The sequence below is a fragment of the Protopterus annectens genome, chromosome 3.part0 (assembly GCF_019279795.1).
Source record: "Protopterus annectens isolate FY-2018-M chromosome 3.part0, PAN1.0, whole genome shotgun sequence".
NCBI classification, from domain to species: Eukaryota; Metazoa; Chordata; order Ceratodontiformes; family Protopteridae; genus Protopterus; species Protopterus annectens.
In genome coordinates, this window is record NC_056731.1 from 882587707 (window position 1) to 882601051 (window position 13345).

General features: G+C 38.7%; 1 protein-coding gene across 1 annotated transcript in view; it reads right to left on the reverse strand.

Moving 5' to 3' along the window:
* Positions 1-4030: 4030 nt before the first annotated feature.
* The window catches only part of ANKH (ANKH inorganic pyrophosphate transport regulator), a 1474332-nt gene continuing 1465017 nt past the window's right edge, over positions 4031-13345 (reverse strand). Inside the window, exons 11-12 of the mRNA XM_044065217.1 lie at positions 12899-12998; positions 4031-4865 (exon numbers count right to left, since the gene is read on the reverse strand). Coding sequence (XP_043921152.1) covers positions 4749-4865; positions 12899-12998 — 217 coding nt within the window. The 3' untranslated portion in view covers positions 4031-4748. The remainder of the gene's footprint in view (positions 4866-12898; positions 12999-13345) is intronic.

A 13345-nucleotide genomic window follows, 5' to 3' on the forward strand; every position in this document is an offset into this window, starting at 1 on the left:
TTAAATCAATCAAATCAAGAGAACAGTGAGCCCAGAAGCAACAAATTGTGTAATGACTTGTATGAGTCTGTTCTGTTGCCGGTTTTAACTTTACTGCAGCAAAATAACTGAAAATAGAAACAGCAAGAAGTATAAAAATGGGGCCCAGAAACTAACCACTGAAAGTCTGGCTCTGGCTAGTCTTATTAGGATGATGGACTGCAATGAGCTCATGATGTTGGGCACTGTCAATATAAAAAAAATGAGAGCCATGTTGGCAACAATAGGCAGCTATCTCAAAAAAGAATAGTGTTCACAGAACCTTCAGGTCAGCCAAAAAAGAAACCTGGTTTAGTGTGAAGAAGACAATGAATGCGTCAGTCTACTTAAAGTCAGGCAGACGGTGTAGAGGGTTAAAGCTGGGAGCTGTAGTTCCTGTGGTACAGAGTTTGATTCCCTCTGCCCTTACTTGTCCATTGCATGATCCTGAACAAGTTATTTAACCAGGCAGTGTTTTGGGGCAACTAGGAATGTGAGCTAGGCTCCTCAATGTACTACCCGTCTGTAAACTGTTGAGATGCAAAAGTTGTGTATTACCAGTTACAGACTGAAAAAGGTGCAGTTTGCTTCTCTGAAAATGGCATATTACACTTTTGCACTGCAAAATGTAAACTGTTCTCAGCCGTCTGTGGGTCAAATTGAATCTAGATGCAAGGCATATGTATGCATGAGTGTTAAGTAAAATTATCTGGTACTGATCCAAGAAAACTGAGCTAAGCACAAGCAGTTTATGGTTCAGACAAGCTTTATGCTAACAAAGGACTGGCCTACCAAATTGACCCATTCAGACATGGACAGAAGCAGTGCTGAGCCTAAGGTCTGGCAGCCCTGTGGTTCAGTGCCATACACCAAGACTTCTGTTGGATGGCACCACATCAATCCACCAAAGAACATGGAAGGCATAGCAGTTAGAGACTGTTAATAGATGTCCTATACAGATCCAGCAAGCTGCAGAAATTATTGGTTCACAGTTTATCTTTAATAAAGTCAGTTACTGAACTATGTACTGAGCTTACTAACCATGCCCCTCCCCAGCCTGATGTCACTTCCATTTCAGATAGCTAGGGGCAACTGCAGAATGACTGAGGCATTGCTGCAGCAATTCATCTTGTACAGCTCACTGAACAGCCTTATTAATTATTCATGAGAGCTGTGTCAGAAGTTCTGTTTGTAAATCACATTTTGCTGTGAGCAGGCTAACACTGAGCTGTTCAGCAGCTTTTATGAATCAGTACAGTATTTCTTTATAGTTACAGACACAAAGACAAATGCTGCGTTTGTGTGTTAATTTCAGTTCACCCATAGCACATGGCACAATGATAAAACACTTTCAATGAATTTAGCCTAATTTTCTGCTCTGGAAGCCTCTGCACATGGAAAATCTGATGCTATACTGAACTAACCTGCAAAAACATTAAATTATACTCATAACTGCTAGCAGTCCTGGCTACAAATAAATGAAGACAACCTTTGCTGTATCTGCTTGCTGTAAGCAAGAAAAGCAGATAACATTTTATAACAGCATGCTGGCTATCAGGTGCGATAAAATAAGTAATTTACCACTTATAAATGGCTCCAAGAGCAAAACTTGATACATCTGTGATCAACACACAAAAGAGTGAGCCTCAAAAAAACACATCAAAATTTGAAACTTGCTAAAACACTTTTAAGGCATTTTTGTACTCTCAAATTTGCCCCTCCTCATCCTTGATGCTTGCATATGCTAAGCTCAATACTGCTGTACCTCAAAGAGAATTTGCCAAAACACTGCAATCACAGTCTGTATTGCTAAATAAAACACATTTCTGTGATTGCACTTTAAAGGGTTGATCGCAAATGTATTACACTTCAACCTGTCACTTTTTTTGTAAACAGCATTATGCCATTAATACAGATACAGTTGCTTTGTTCTTAGTATGTGGTGCCAGTAGCTACCATGACAGGAAGCTGAGGATAACAGTAAAATCATTTATGAAGATAACCTCGGAAGTTCTTAATGAGTCTACACTGAAGTACAAGGTTTATTTACATCTAAATCAGAGGCGACTTCGATTTTTTTTTTTGTCTAGGTCAGCCAAGATCATAAATATTATAAAACTGAACAGACTGTGGAAGAAGTGCCTGTGCATGGGTACTCTGCGTTACCAAACTGTCTGGAAAGGGGGAGTGGAGGAACATGAAAAAAAACTATAAACATTTGTCTGTACTTGAACTACAAAGATTTTTAAAGTGCTGGAGTTTCAGAGTTTAATACCAAATAACTGCTGCTACGGATGCATATAATTTGAGTGAGCATAAAATTAAAATCTGTCATCTGCCACTTACTGCTCTTTGCTGCAGTCTCACACACCACCTGTGCTAATTCTCTGTCTGAATAAGATTTTAGAGATTACGAAAGCCACATATCAGATCACATAACACATTTAAGTGCTTACAGCCCCATAAAGCACCTAGTACATTGGCTGTAACGGAACTCAAACAATACAGGTAAGGAAAAATACAACTACACCTGTAAACAGGTCAAATACAGGCTATGAGGGATTACTTCAGACTATGTCACTGAGATCCTCACATACAAAAATTTCAAGCCAGTACGAATTATGCTATCAAGTTGACACCTGCTTCTCAGAAACTTGTCTGAAGATGTTATAACTTGTTTCATCTTACGCATTTTATAGCCCTTGTACAGGGCCCAAATGACAGGAAAAACATTTGGATATAAAAGAAAAACATTACTTTCTAATACAACTGCAGTCAGACCCTGGAATGTCCTACCTTTAGAAGTTAAGGAGAAAAATAAATTTAAGAATAGCATTATGTTTACATATATTTATATAGTGAATTACAATACTAAAAGTCACAATATTTAACTGGTCCTATTTGTTATGAATATTGTCATAAACAAACATATGGTCACACCAATTCAGATGTTTCAATATGAATGGCTTTTCACTTTTGTGTCACATTTGTAGCATGTACCAGCCGCCTGCTTTTTCAGCAGTATGGACTGCCTTGATTAATTAAGTTGCTGTTCTCAGCACAAAACACTGTGCACTGAGCTCAACTCTTATTTCTAAACATAGTAAGGCCAACAAACTCAAAAGACAAACTTTGGAAGTTATCTGCCACTACAGAAACTGTATGAAGTCAGTTATTGATTACATTCAACATATGTAGCACAGTAACCTCAAACAATGGAAGCAGGTAGTGTTACAAGAAAATGTTGCAAACAGCAGTAATTAATTGCAAGCAAATCCTAACACCAAGGTAATGCAGAACTGGTAGTAGCATTTTGCCCAAATCATATCCTGTCACTGAATTTGTGTACGTGTGCTTATGTATATGCGTGTGTATATATATATATATATATATATATATATATATATATATATATATATATGTGTGTGTGTGTGTGTGTGTGTGTGTATATATATATATATATATATATATATATATATATATATATATATATATATACATATACACACACACATATATACACACAGATGTACACGTGTGTGAATTTTTGCATATATACACACTCACATGCATATGGCATAAACACATACATACATGCACACACATACACGTGTGTGCATACATATATATATATATATATATATATATATATATATACACACACACACACACACACACACACACACACATTTTATATTTGAAGACTGACCTTTATGATACTAGTAAAATATATATTTAAGTGTAGATGGCGCCAATCTCTGGATAAGCCTCTTTTTTTTTTTTTTTTTTTTTTTTTACATTTTTCCCATCACAACAGACTGACATTTTTGCTTTACCAAGAATTCCTGAAGGTGCACTAACTCCAGTTCAGCTGCTTATCTTGACTGCTTTTTACATCTACATTCAGTAAGAAACAATTTTCTTCTATGTGTAAAACCTACTCCATTAACACATTGATTTCTGTTTTTATTCAGAAAGAAAATCATAAATTCAAGTTTAATTCCTGTTTTTGCATTTTCTAGCTTATACCTTTTCATGTACCAATTTCTTACTTTTTCGTTCAGATATGAACTTTTAGCACCGGTGCCATATATGCCTTAATGCTGTCTCGTCAGTTATCCATTTCCTAATAAGGATGGATAGTCAAATTGTTTTCATTGTGATGTTTACTAGGCAGCTAAGGATACTAGGTATTTTGATAGCATATTTTCAGAAAAGCAGCACTGTGGTAATACAGAGCATAGGTCACTAAATGGCCTATATGCTGTTCCTACATTCAAGACAGAAGATTTATTTAATTAAATTAAAAAAAAAAATCAAGCATAAAAAGAAAGTGAAATGTTCCCTCATTTTGCTTTTAACACTCTTCCAGAATTAAAAGTCAACAGGATGGCAACAGAATTTGAAGCAGTGAATTTGGTGAGAAAATGAGTTGTGCAACAGAGCTTTGGTTGACATAATGTCCTGAATGTCCAAGTTGATGAATGCTCCACTGTGGAAGACTTCTTGTTGTGATGAAGGCTTCTTACTGGAGTGTGAATAAAGACTGGAAAAAAACACAGCATGCAGATACAGCCCATATTCTCATTTCCTCTTTATTTGCATACTTAGTATGCTCAGGAATTGTCCAGGGGAAAGCTCTCTGACATCCAGAGTTTCTTTCAGAAGATATGAGAAAAGGAAACTTCAGAGGCATTTTTGCTCCCACTGGCCTCCACTGCAGCCATCAACTATTCATTCTCTTCTCGCATTTCCACTGTGTCAGCTATTTCTTCTGTCTGAGGTGTGTCTGTCATGACTGAATCCTCCCCTTCAACATTTTGTTCACCCTCAGTTCGCTCTTTTTTCTGAAATAGAAAATATGCATTTAGGACTTTCTCATACCAAAATGAAACCTCACAATGTTAAGTACACCAATTCTTAATCATTACTCAGCCTCATCCTCATACCCCACTTCCTTTACCAGGCTTTCACCAAGGTCCTTTGCATTCCTTTCTTTTGTGTCTGCCCCAGTGAACCCACTGGAACCATGCTGAGGTTGTATCCTCCCTCTCCAGAAGGATATTACAGTGTGATAGCAGTCCGAGCAAAGTAACTGCATCAAGATTCGGGTGGTAACTGCAAGCAGATATCCTTTAGTACTGTTGCATATGACCCTGCCTCACCACTGGAGTACAGTGCAAAGTCCGTACTGTGATTGCAATGTTATACTTGCACTTTCACACACTTGCTCATACAATATCTGCTGGGGTTGTGATGTGTTGGCCAAACCTTGTTTTCATCTGTTAATGTGCAGAAACAAACCTTTCAGTTCAGCACTCACTTGTTAGACTCTTGTTATCCTTAGGCTTAGGTGGGTACAATCATGGAGTCCATTGATTAGTTACTTACACTGTTAAAATACAACATATACAGAAGTGAATTGGTCTTTAGGAGAATCACCTGATGTACTATTCTACATATCTCCAATACATTAATCATTTTTTACCCAACTCATCATTTTATCTTTATTGCATTACACCAGTTATCTTCTTCCTGGGGCAAATACAGTACCTTAATACAGGCATGTAGGACAAGATGCTCTACATCAAAAACAAAAGCAATTCATAAAACCCCCTTGCTAGTGTTGGACCATCTGGACTCAGCTGTTGTGTCTTTCGGCTTATCCCGGCTAGGGGTCGCCACAGTGGAACTCCGGTCTGCTAATGTTTAGTAGTGGATTTTTACGTGCCGAGTTACCAGCCCTGACGCACAACCTTCAACGAAGGCACTCCCATTCACGCATGCCTCCACACAGAAGATGCTCTAGCTGAGAATCGAATGAGACAACGTCTTGCTGTGAGGCGACAATGCTACCGCAGCACCACTACCGCGGGACCATCTGTACTGAGTGTGAATTCTAAGCATGTTCGGCACTATATATGTTTGCATTACTTTATTATATGCTGTAAATACAAAAAAGCAATGCTTTTTTAAAGCTGCATATAACATTTTCTTTTAGCATTGTGTTTTGGTTGGTCCTGTATAGTTAACTCTTTATCTGTCTAAATCTACATACATTTCTTTTTTTTTTTTAGTCCCGTCCCCCCCCCCCGCTTCATACCTTCCAGACTTCCTCATTCAGATGGGGCCAATATGGCACCGAGAGAGACCTTGCCAGCAACTGGTTTTGCAAGGTGGAGGGACTGTTTACATTATGACCTATCCTCTTGTCTTATCCCCGCCCCTCTTCCCTACAATCATCTTTAATCAACCAAGGGCTACTCATCTCTTTATGGACCATGTCTCCCCTCAGGGAGTGTCAGGATGAATGTCCCTCCCCTTCCTTATACATTCTCTCTCTGTTTCTAATTCTCCTAACCTTTAGGCTTTAGGTGTCTACTGATGCCAAAGGCAGATTGCCTGTTTTAGTGCCTTGACCACATATGGTTGAGTTTTTATAAGCATCACCTTAAGCTGATTGAGAGGATTGTCTGTTACACATCAGTATACTTGCCCAGTTATCAAATCAGTTAATACAGCTTTCAAATCACAAGTGGGAGACTGGACAGGGCATTTTTAAAAGACAGATCACTGCATATAAACAAGAAAAATCTGCATCTAAAAATGATCTGTGGGTTCAAAAGCGCTTGCAATCTAAAAGAATGACTTGAAGCTTATCAGTCTCTACCTTTCTCCTTGACTCATTGGTACAATTTATAACTTCCTTTATTTATGTTCTGTTAAAGGGGCTGGGCCCAACAGAATTGAGGCCTGTTTTCAGTGGAGACCTGAAGTAGTATTTATACAGGCTGGGGAAACTTGGCTAGAGCACAGGGAACACTTCACTGTTCATTTTCAATAACTGCCATAGAATGTTAAACTCCCTTCTAAGCTGCCCCCATATAAAGAAGCAGGGACCTCAATTTAATATATCATAAATTCCCCCAGAATACAACACAGAAAAGAAAAAAAAAATTGCCATTATTTTGAATCTTCACTGGCATGAAGTTTGGCTTTCTGTCTGCAATGCAGCTGTCCTCCATTTGGCTTGTGTCTTGATCACAGGAAGGGTTGGAGATAAATGGCTCACCTATTCTAAGGCAGGGTGTAGGACTCAAGGTGCTGCTATTACTGAACACCAGAAGTTAGTTCTGATAGCTTAAGTTAACAAAGCACATGAGTAAACATCTCCATGCCAACCATGGTGTGAGCATACTGACAAAGACGTAAGCTTATATTCAGTGACTGTACAGAATGGAAACAGAAACTACTCTCCCTCTGGTACAGTACAGTGCCTGACCTACAAGGCCTCCCTGTGACGGCAATCAAACCCCGGTATCCTACCAGGACAGGAATTGGGAAACAACCTGTGCATTTATCTCTATATTTTTATTTTTCATTAGATTACCAGGCAGGTGAGAAGGTATGACATAAAGCCCATTTTCAGCCACAGCAGGATCCAGAGGCAAAGATAACAGTATCTACAATAAAAATATGTACATAGATAATGATAAAATAAATTCAATAAATTACAATGAATGCAATCAGATACTTTAAATTATACAAGTTGCAAGTAAATGGATAATCGAATGTAATAAGTATAATATTCACTAATTTACTAAAGAGCAGAGTCAAAGGAGTTTTCTCTTCTATACAAAATAATTGCACTTACACAGGGTTCTTCATTTTGTGTATTTATGAGGGAAATGGCTGCACATTACCCAGTTAAATTATAAATAAATAAAAATACTAATAAAATAATCATTACAGTAGATGCACCACATTTATGTTTACTGATATGACTGATACTGACACCATGGTGGAAAAATCTTACATTATACAAATATTTATTCTTGCATTTACATATTATGTTTAGAAGGGAGTCTGCCTTAAGTGGTCAAATTATGAGGGAGAGAACAGTGAATATTCTCTCACTATTGTTGATGGTTTACACTAAGGGGTAACGCCGCTAAAGCTGGGGAAATGGGAAATAGCAAATCTGACACAGTCAGAGATCAAAGGTAAATAGCAAAAAAGGGTCCTTTTAAAGACAGTTTGCAATAATCTGTTTAAACACCATTCAGAATTAACACACTTCATTTCACAAAAAAACTTTATGTGCTTTTGTCTCTTTTTTTAATAGTCAAAATCAGATTTCCTTTCTCAGAAGTATGCCAGTCAGTGAGTTCTAGACTTCAACCATTCATTTTTAAATGCCAGTATTACCTGAAGGACCATCCAAAAAAGACAGTGAATGGGATTCAGAAAGTACTAGTGAGAAGGGGAAGCCTTAGCTTGGCTCAAGAAACAAGGAGAGACTGGGATTTTGGATGCAGGCCTTTAAGGAGAATAACAATAATCATACAGAATATTATGTCCATAAAGTAGCAGAAAGTATTCTAAGAACTAAGCCAACAATGGAATGGAGAAAGGAGATTCTGTCAATAGGGATGACTGCAATTAGGGATATAGACAACAGTCAAGAGGGGGCCAGAATTTATTGGAGAAAACTGGCAAAGGAAACAAGGTATTGAGAACAAATAACTTGAGGGAAAGATGATAGAATGGGAAAATGCCAAGAATTTACTTGGAATACAGGTTAGAGATTGCCTTCCCTATCAGGGATTGATATCAGAATACAGGCAAAGAGAAAGAAATACGGGGTTCTAAATGAAAGACCAACACTGACAGAGTTTTTAGTAGAATCTAAAACAGAAGCTGCCATTAAAATAGGAATAATTAGTACAGCATATAAAATATTGCATGATAACTATAATAATCAATCTGAGGAGGTTAGAAATGATTGGGAAGAGAAACTGGATAAGCAATTCACAAAGAAACAATGGAAGGATATATGTATGTCTCTCAAATATACAAGAAAATCTAGAAGATTTAGGATTTTAGCCTGGAAACATAGATATTTCTATACCCCAAGTAGACTCCAGAGAATTTTTCTTCAGGCAGACAGCAAATGTTGGAGGTTTGACAGGGAATAAAGAGGTAACTTGGGACACATTTTCTGGGAGTGAGGTGAATTGGTGGACTTTAAGGATTCTCTGCCAGATGCACTGTTGTAGATGATGAGCGGGCAGATTGGTCTGAAGGGGGATATGATTTTTCTGAGCTATGATACAGAATCAGAATTGCCTAGACATGGTAAGGCTTTGCTGCGACTAATAATGGAGGCTGCCAAAAAAGCAATACTAGAAAATGGAAATCAAAATCCAAACCAACTACACTAGAAGTAGTGAATATAGTAACAGAGATTAAGCAACTGGAACTGAGATCTTTAGAAAAGGGTAGGAGCAAATTACATAGGAAAAAATGGGAACTGTGGGAATATTACATACAAGGGAGGAATGAGGTTTAAAAGGCGGCAGGACTTAAATGAGCTACGTAATGTTTGACTGAAAAAGACTGGGTAGATTACAAGTGATGTATAATGATTGCCTATGTAGTAAGTGATGGTTTAATAAAGATATTTCTTGTTAGTTTTTCGATTCAGAGACTGCTCTTCCCATTACAGACACCTCAGCACTGATGGTGGTCTCACGGGCAGAGCTACATGCTAATTAGCCATATACTCCCTCAGATGTGATCGCGGCTTATGATTTATATGGCCGAGTACAATTTTCAGTAACAGGAAAAAGTGACCGCCATAAAAAAAAAAACACAGGTGTCCCAGCCATTCAATTGTATGGGAGTACTTGCAGTGCAGACAGATTTGGAAACAATGTGGGGATGGGTGTGTATGTGTGTAGACATATGTACGCACGTTTGAAAGGGCATGAAAGAAGCTACATGAATACATGTGTGTGTGTGTCTCTCTCTCTGCCTGGGTAGACAAAGTAGGGGAAAATCATGAGGAAGAAGGTATGTGTATTTGTTTACTTTTTGTGTTGTAACGTGTGCATGTGGGTGGGTGGGTGAGAGTTTCCATGAGTGGTAATGACTACGGGGAAGCTTGCTTGCTTGTTGACGGGTGGTGTGTGTGTGTGTGTGTGTGTGTGTGTGTGTGTCTGTCTATGGGGGTGCCTTTCCTAATACAATGCATGGCCTACTAGGGAAAAACTATAGCTGTCAGGTCTGAAAGTGCTAGTGTATGATTCACATGCATATTAATGAAGCAATAATGGGATCTTTCTCCACAGCTGTCAATGAATTACATTTTCACACCACTGCACAATTTGGCCAGCTTGTGTTAGGCAAGTAGTGCAATTAGTAAGCATTTTCCTGACTTTAAAGGAGCATCTGCCATTACTGCTGATATCAAGAAATATACACCTTCTCAAGTTCCCTCTGCTCAAAGCTTCCTTGTGAAGTTAATGATATTCTGCACCACTCAGGCCTGAAGTATGTATTTTCATATTACCTTCTCCAGTTTCCTCTGCTCAAAGCTTCCTTGTGAAGTTAATGATATTCTGCACCACTCAAGCCCGAAGTATGTGTTTTCATGTTACAAGTCATATTTATAATATTTAATGATTTACACACTTTTTACTTCCATTACTGCAGCAAAAGGAAAAATGTTTCACCAAAAAAGCATTTTAATAATAAATGGCTATTTTTTTTTTCCATATTTATTTTCTTTTTTTTTCTGGGGATGGTAGGTAGAGGATGTGTGAAAATAGCTTAAGCTTAAGTTATGCTGAGAAAGACAACTGGGACACTTCTCAGGTAAAATGGAAGATGTACGTGTTAAAGGTAAGCAATTTCGTTTGTTGTATTCTGAGATAAATATCTGGGGGTTATGGTTAGCCTTTTAGGGTTAGTTATTGGGATTTAGTGCTAGGGAGGAAGTTTTTGGATTAAGGAGGGCGTTTTACGGTTATGATTACGGTTGGAGATTTAGCATTAGAGTTAGGGTTTAAGGATTAGTATTATGGTTAGAGATGGGAGTTTTATGGTTAAGGAGGGATTTAGAGTTTTGGTCAGAGTGTAAGGACTGATGAGGGGATTCTAGGATTAGAGTTAAGGTCAGAGATTTACAATAGCCAGGGGATTTATGATTAGGATTAGGCTTGGGGTGTTAATGTTATGGAATGAGTTGTAGGATTAGGTTTTATTACATTTAAATGGCACTGGTTATTTACAACAAGCAGGCATGACTCACAGTTGCATTCTAGTAACTATGATATACAAGTGAGTTATGCCTGCAGGCTATAAGTAACCAGCACCTTTTTCTCCTATATGCTTTTTGTAGCTGGGCCTGCCAATCAATTGGTTTTGATCCTATTCCTTCCCCAGTACTGGACATTCCCAAAATAGAACTGACCAGTGATAGCTATCACCCAGGCAGTCATGGAGATGGCTTGTGGGCTTGGGTCCTTGCTGGCATTCTAACAAATGACAGTATTCCTAATAAGTCCCTAATGCCACCCTGTTGGCTGATGTGAGTACCTGTATCTCCCTGCTGGCATCTACACCCTTCATCTGCATATGTGTGATTCCACCCACAAGCTAATGAGGGATGCCATCACTGTCTTATGATGGCTAATCCCATATTTTTAGTTCTGGCTGTTTTCATTGCCATGGACACCCACACTTGCATCATGAAGGTCAGCTGATTGAAACGGTTTACTATCAAAATTTTGATCACCCATGGTCGAATGTACACACTGTCGACTCCTTTATGCGAAAGCCGGAATGCCAATTCCTCAAAATAGTGAAAAAACACTGAATGTCGACATTTCCGACCACTCCACACCACAAAACAAGTGCTACCATGGGTCAAAAGGGGGGCGAGATTTTGCATTTCGGAATATTGGTGTTCGACATTATCAACAGTCGCAGTCCGGAGTTCGCATTAGTGGTGTCGGCAAGGGGTGAGACATTTTGATAGTTAACCGACTGAAACTACCTCACTGTCATAGACAGGACTGGTGAGCCAGCAACATCTGCTCTCATCCTCCTCTGACTGGATCTTCTATCGACCAAGCTTTTACTTGAAGTCAGGTGCTCTGGGTCATATTCAAGACTTTACTATTCTGTTCCAAACAGCCAGGTAAATTTTTTTCATATTTTTAATCTGTTTTTTTTTTTTTTTTTTTTTTTGTCCCTGGGCTTACGATGAATTTAGGCCCCAGTGTAACTAATCTTAAACATTTCTCATAATCAGGGTGAAAATCAGTGACTCAATCACTGTATGGCCATCATCCAGGCACCCAAGATGGATTTTCCATTTCCTGGACCTAAGTCCTCCTCTCCCATCAGCTGACGTGTGCTTGCAAGTGTGAGGGCATGCTTCTCCTCTGAATATAAGTGTTCCTACTTATGCTCCATTAAAGCTATCCCTCAGAGCCTGATGGCTCAACAAAGCTTCTCTATTTGCACCCCCCATTACTCGTTTGCTTTTTTACAAAATTCTTGAGCAAAGTAGTTGAGAGGCATGGTGGCTGGGATAAATGCTTTGCTGTGCTGCCTTACTTGATATACTGGCCACATGCAGTCAGTTGTTTGTCCATGCTCCTGTAAGGGAGAGGGGATTCTTTACCATGCGCTGAGTGGATGACCCAGGTTTGAGTACCCCCCCTTCCTTCTCGAGGTGGTGAGTGAGGGGAGAAGCAGAGCCTTGAAGTGCACAACTTACAGAAGCAAGAGGTGGTGTCTTGCCCTTTCACATAACTACATAACTACAACTCAGTGAATTTGTCCAGTGCTGAATGCAGGTTTTGGGTATAAACATTCAGGCTATGGATAATTGATGAAATGCACTTCAGTGAGCCATACTGAAACCATAAGAATCTTTACACAGCCTTAAAATTAGTTACCTTACCTAGTGACACTTACTAATGTGAGCCGGTTTTACAGTTTCACATTATACCTTGGTGAGAAATATAATGTTGGAAGCATTCATGTACAAAACCTACTGGAAGTTGCCAAAGAATGCTTTTCTTACCTGCTTTCGGTACACATAGCATGCTGCTACTGCAACCATGGCTGATTCTCCTAAGAAGCCAGCTAGAAGTGATCCAACACCAAGGGTGGCTCCATGAACCCTATTGAAGGAAAGCAGAGGCGTCAAGTGAAACTGCAACCTTAAATGAGAATGAAATTGATTATATATATTGAATGAAAAAGGATATGCAAGCCAGAGATGTAAAGTATACAGCCAATGCACATTACACAATTCTTTTTTTTTTTTTTAACATTATCCAGTTAACTTATCCATCAGTATCACAACTCGGCCTCAAAGGAATTAAGGGCAAAAAGGCCTTGGCTATACTCACTGTGAGCAATTGCTCTTCCTTTTTGCTAGTGTAGCTGACACACAAGGACAAAGAAAAGTGATACTACCAACACCACTCTGCTAACCAGTTATAAAAATGGTGTTAAGGCATTAAAC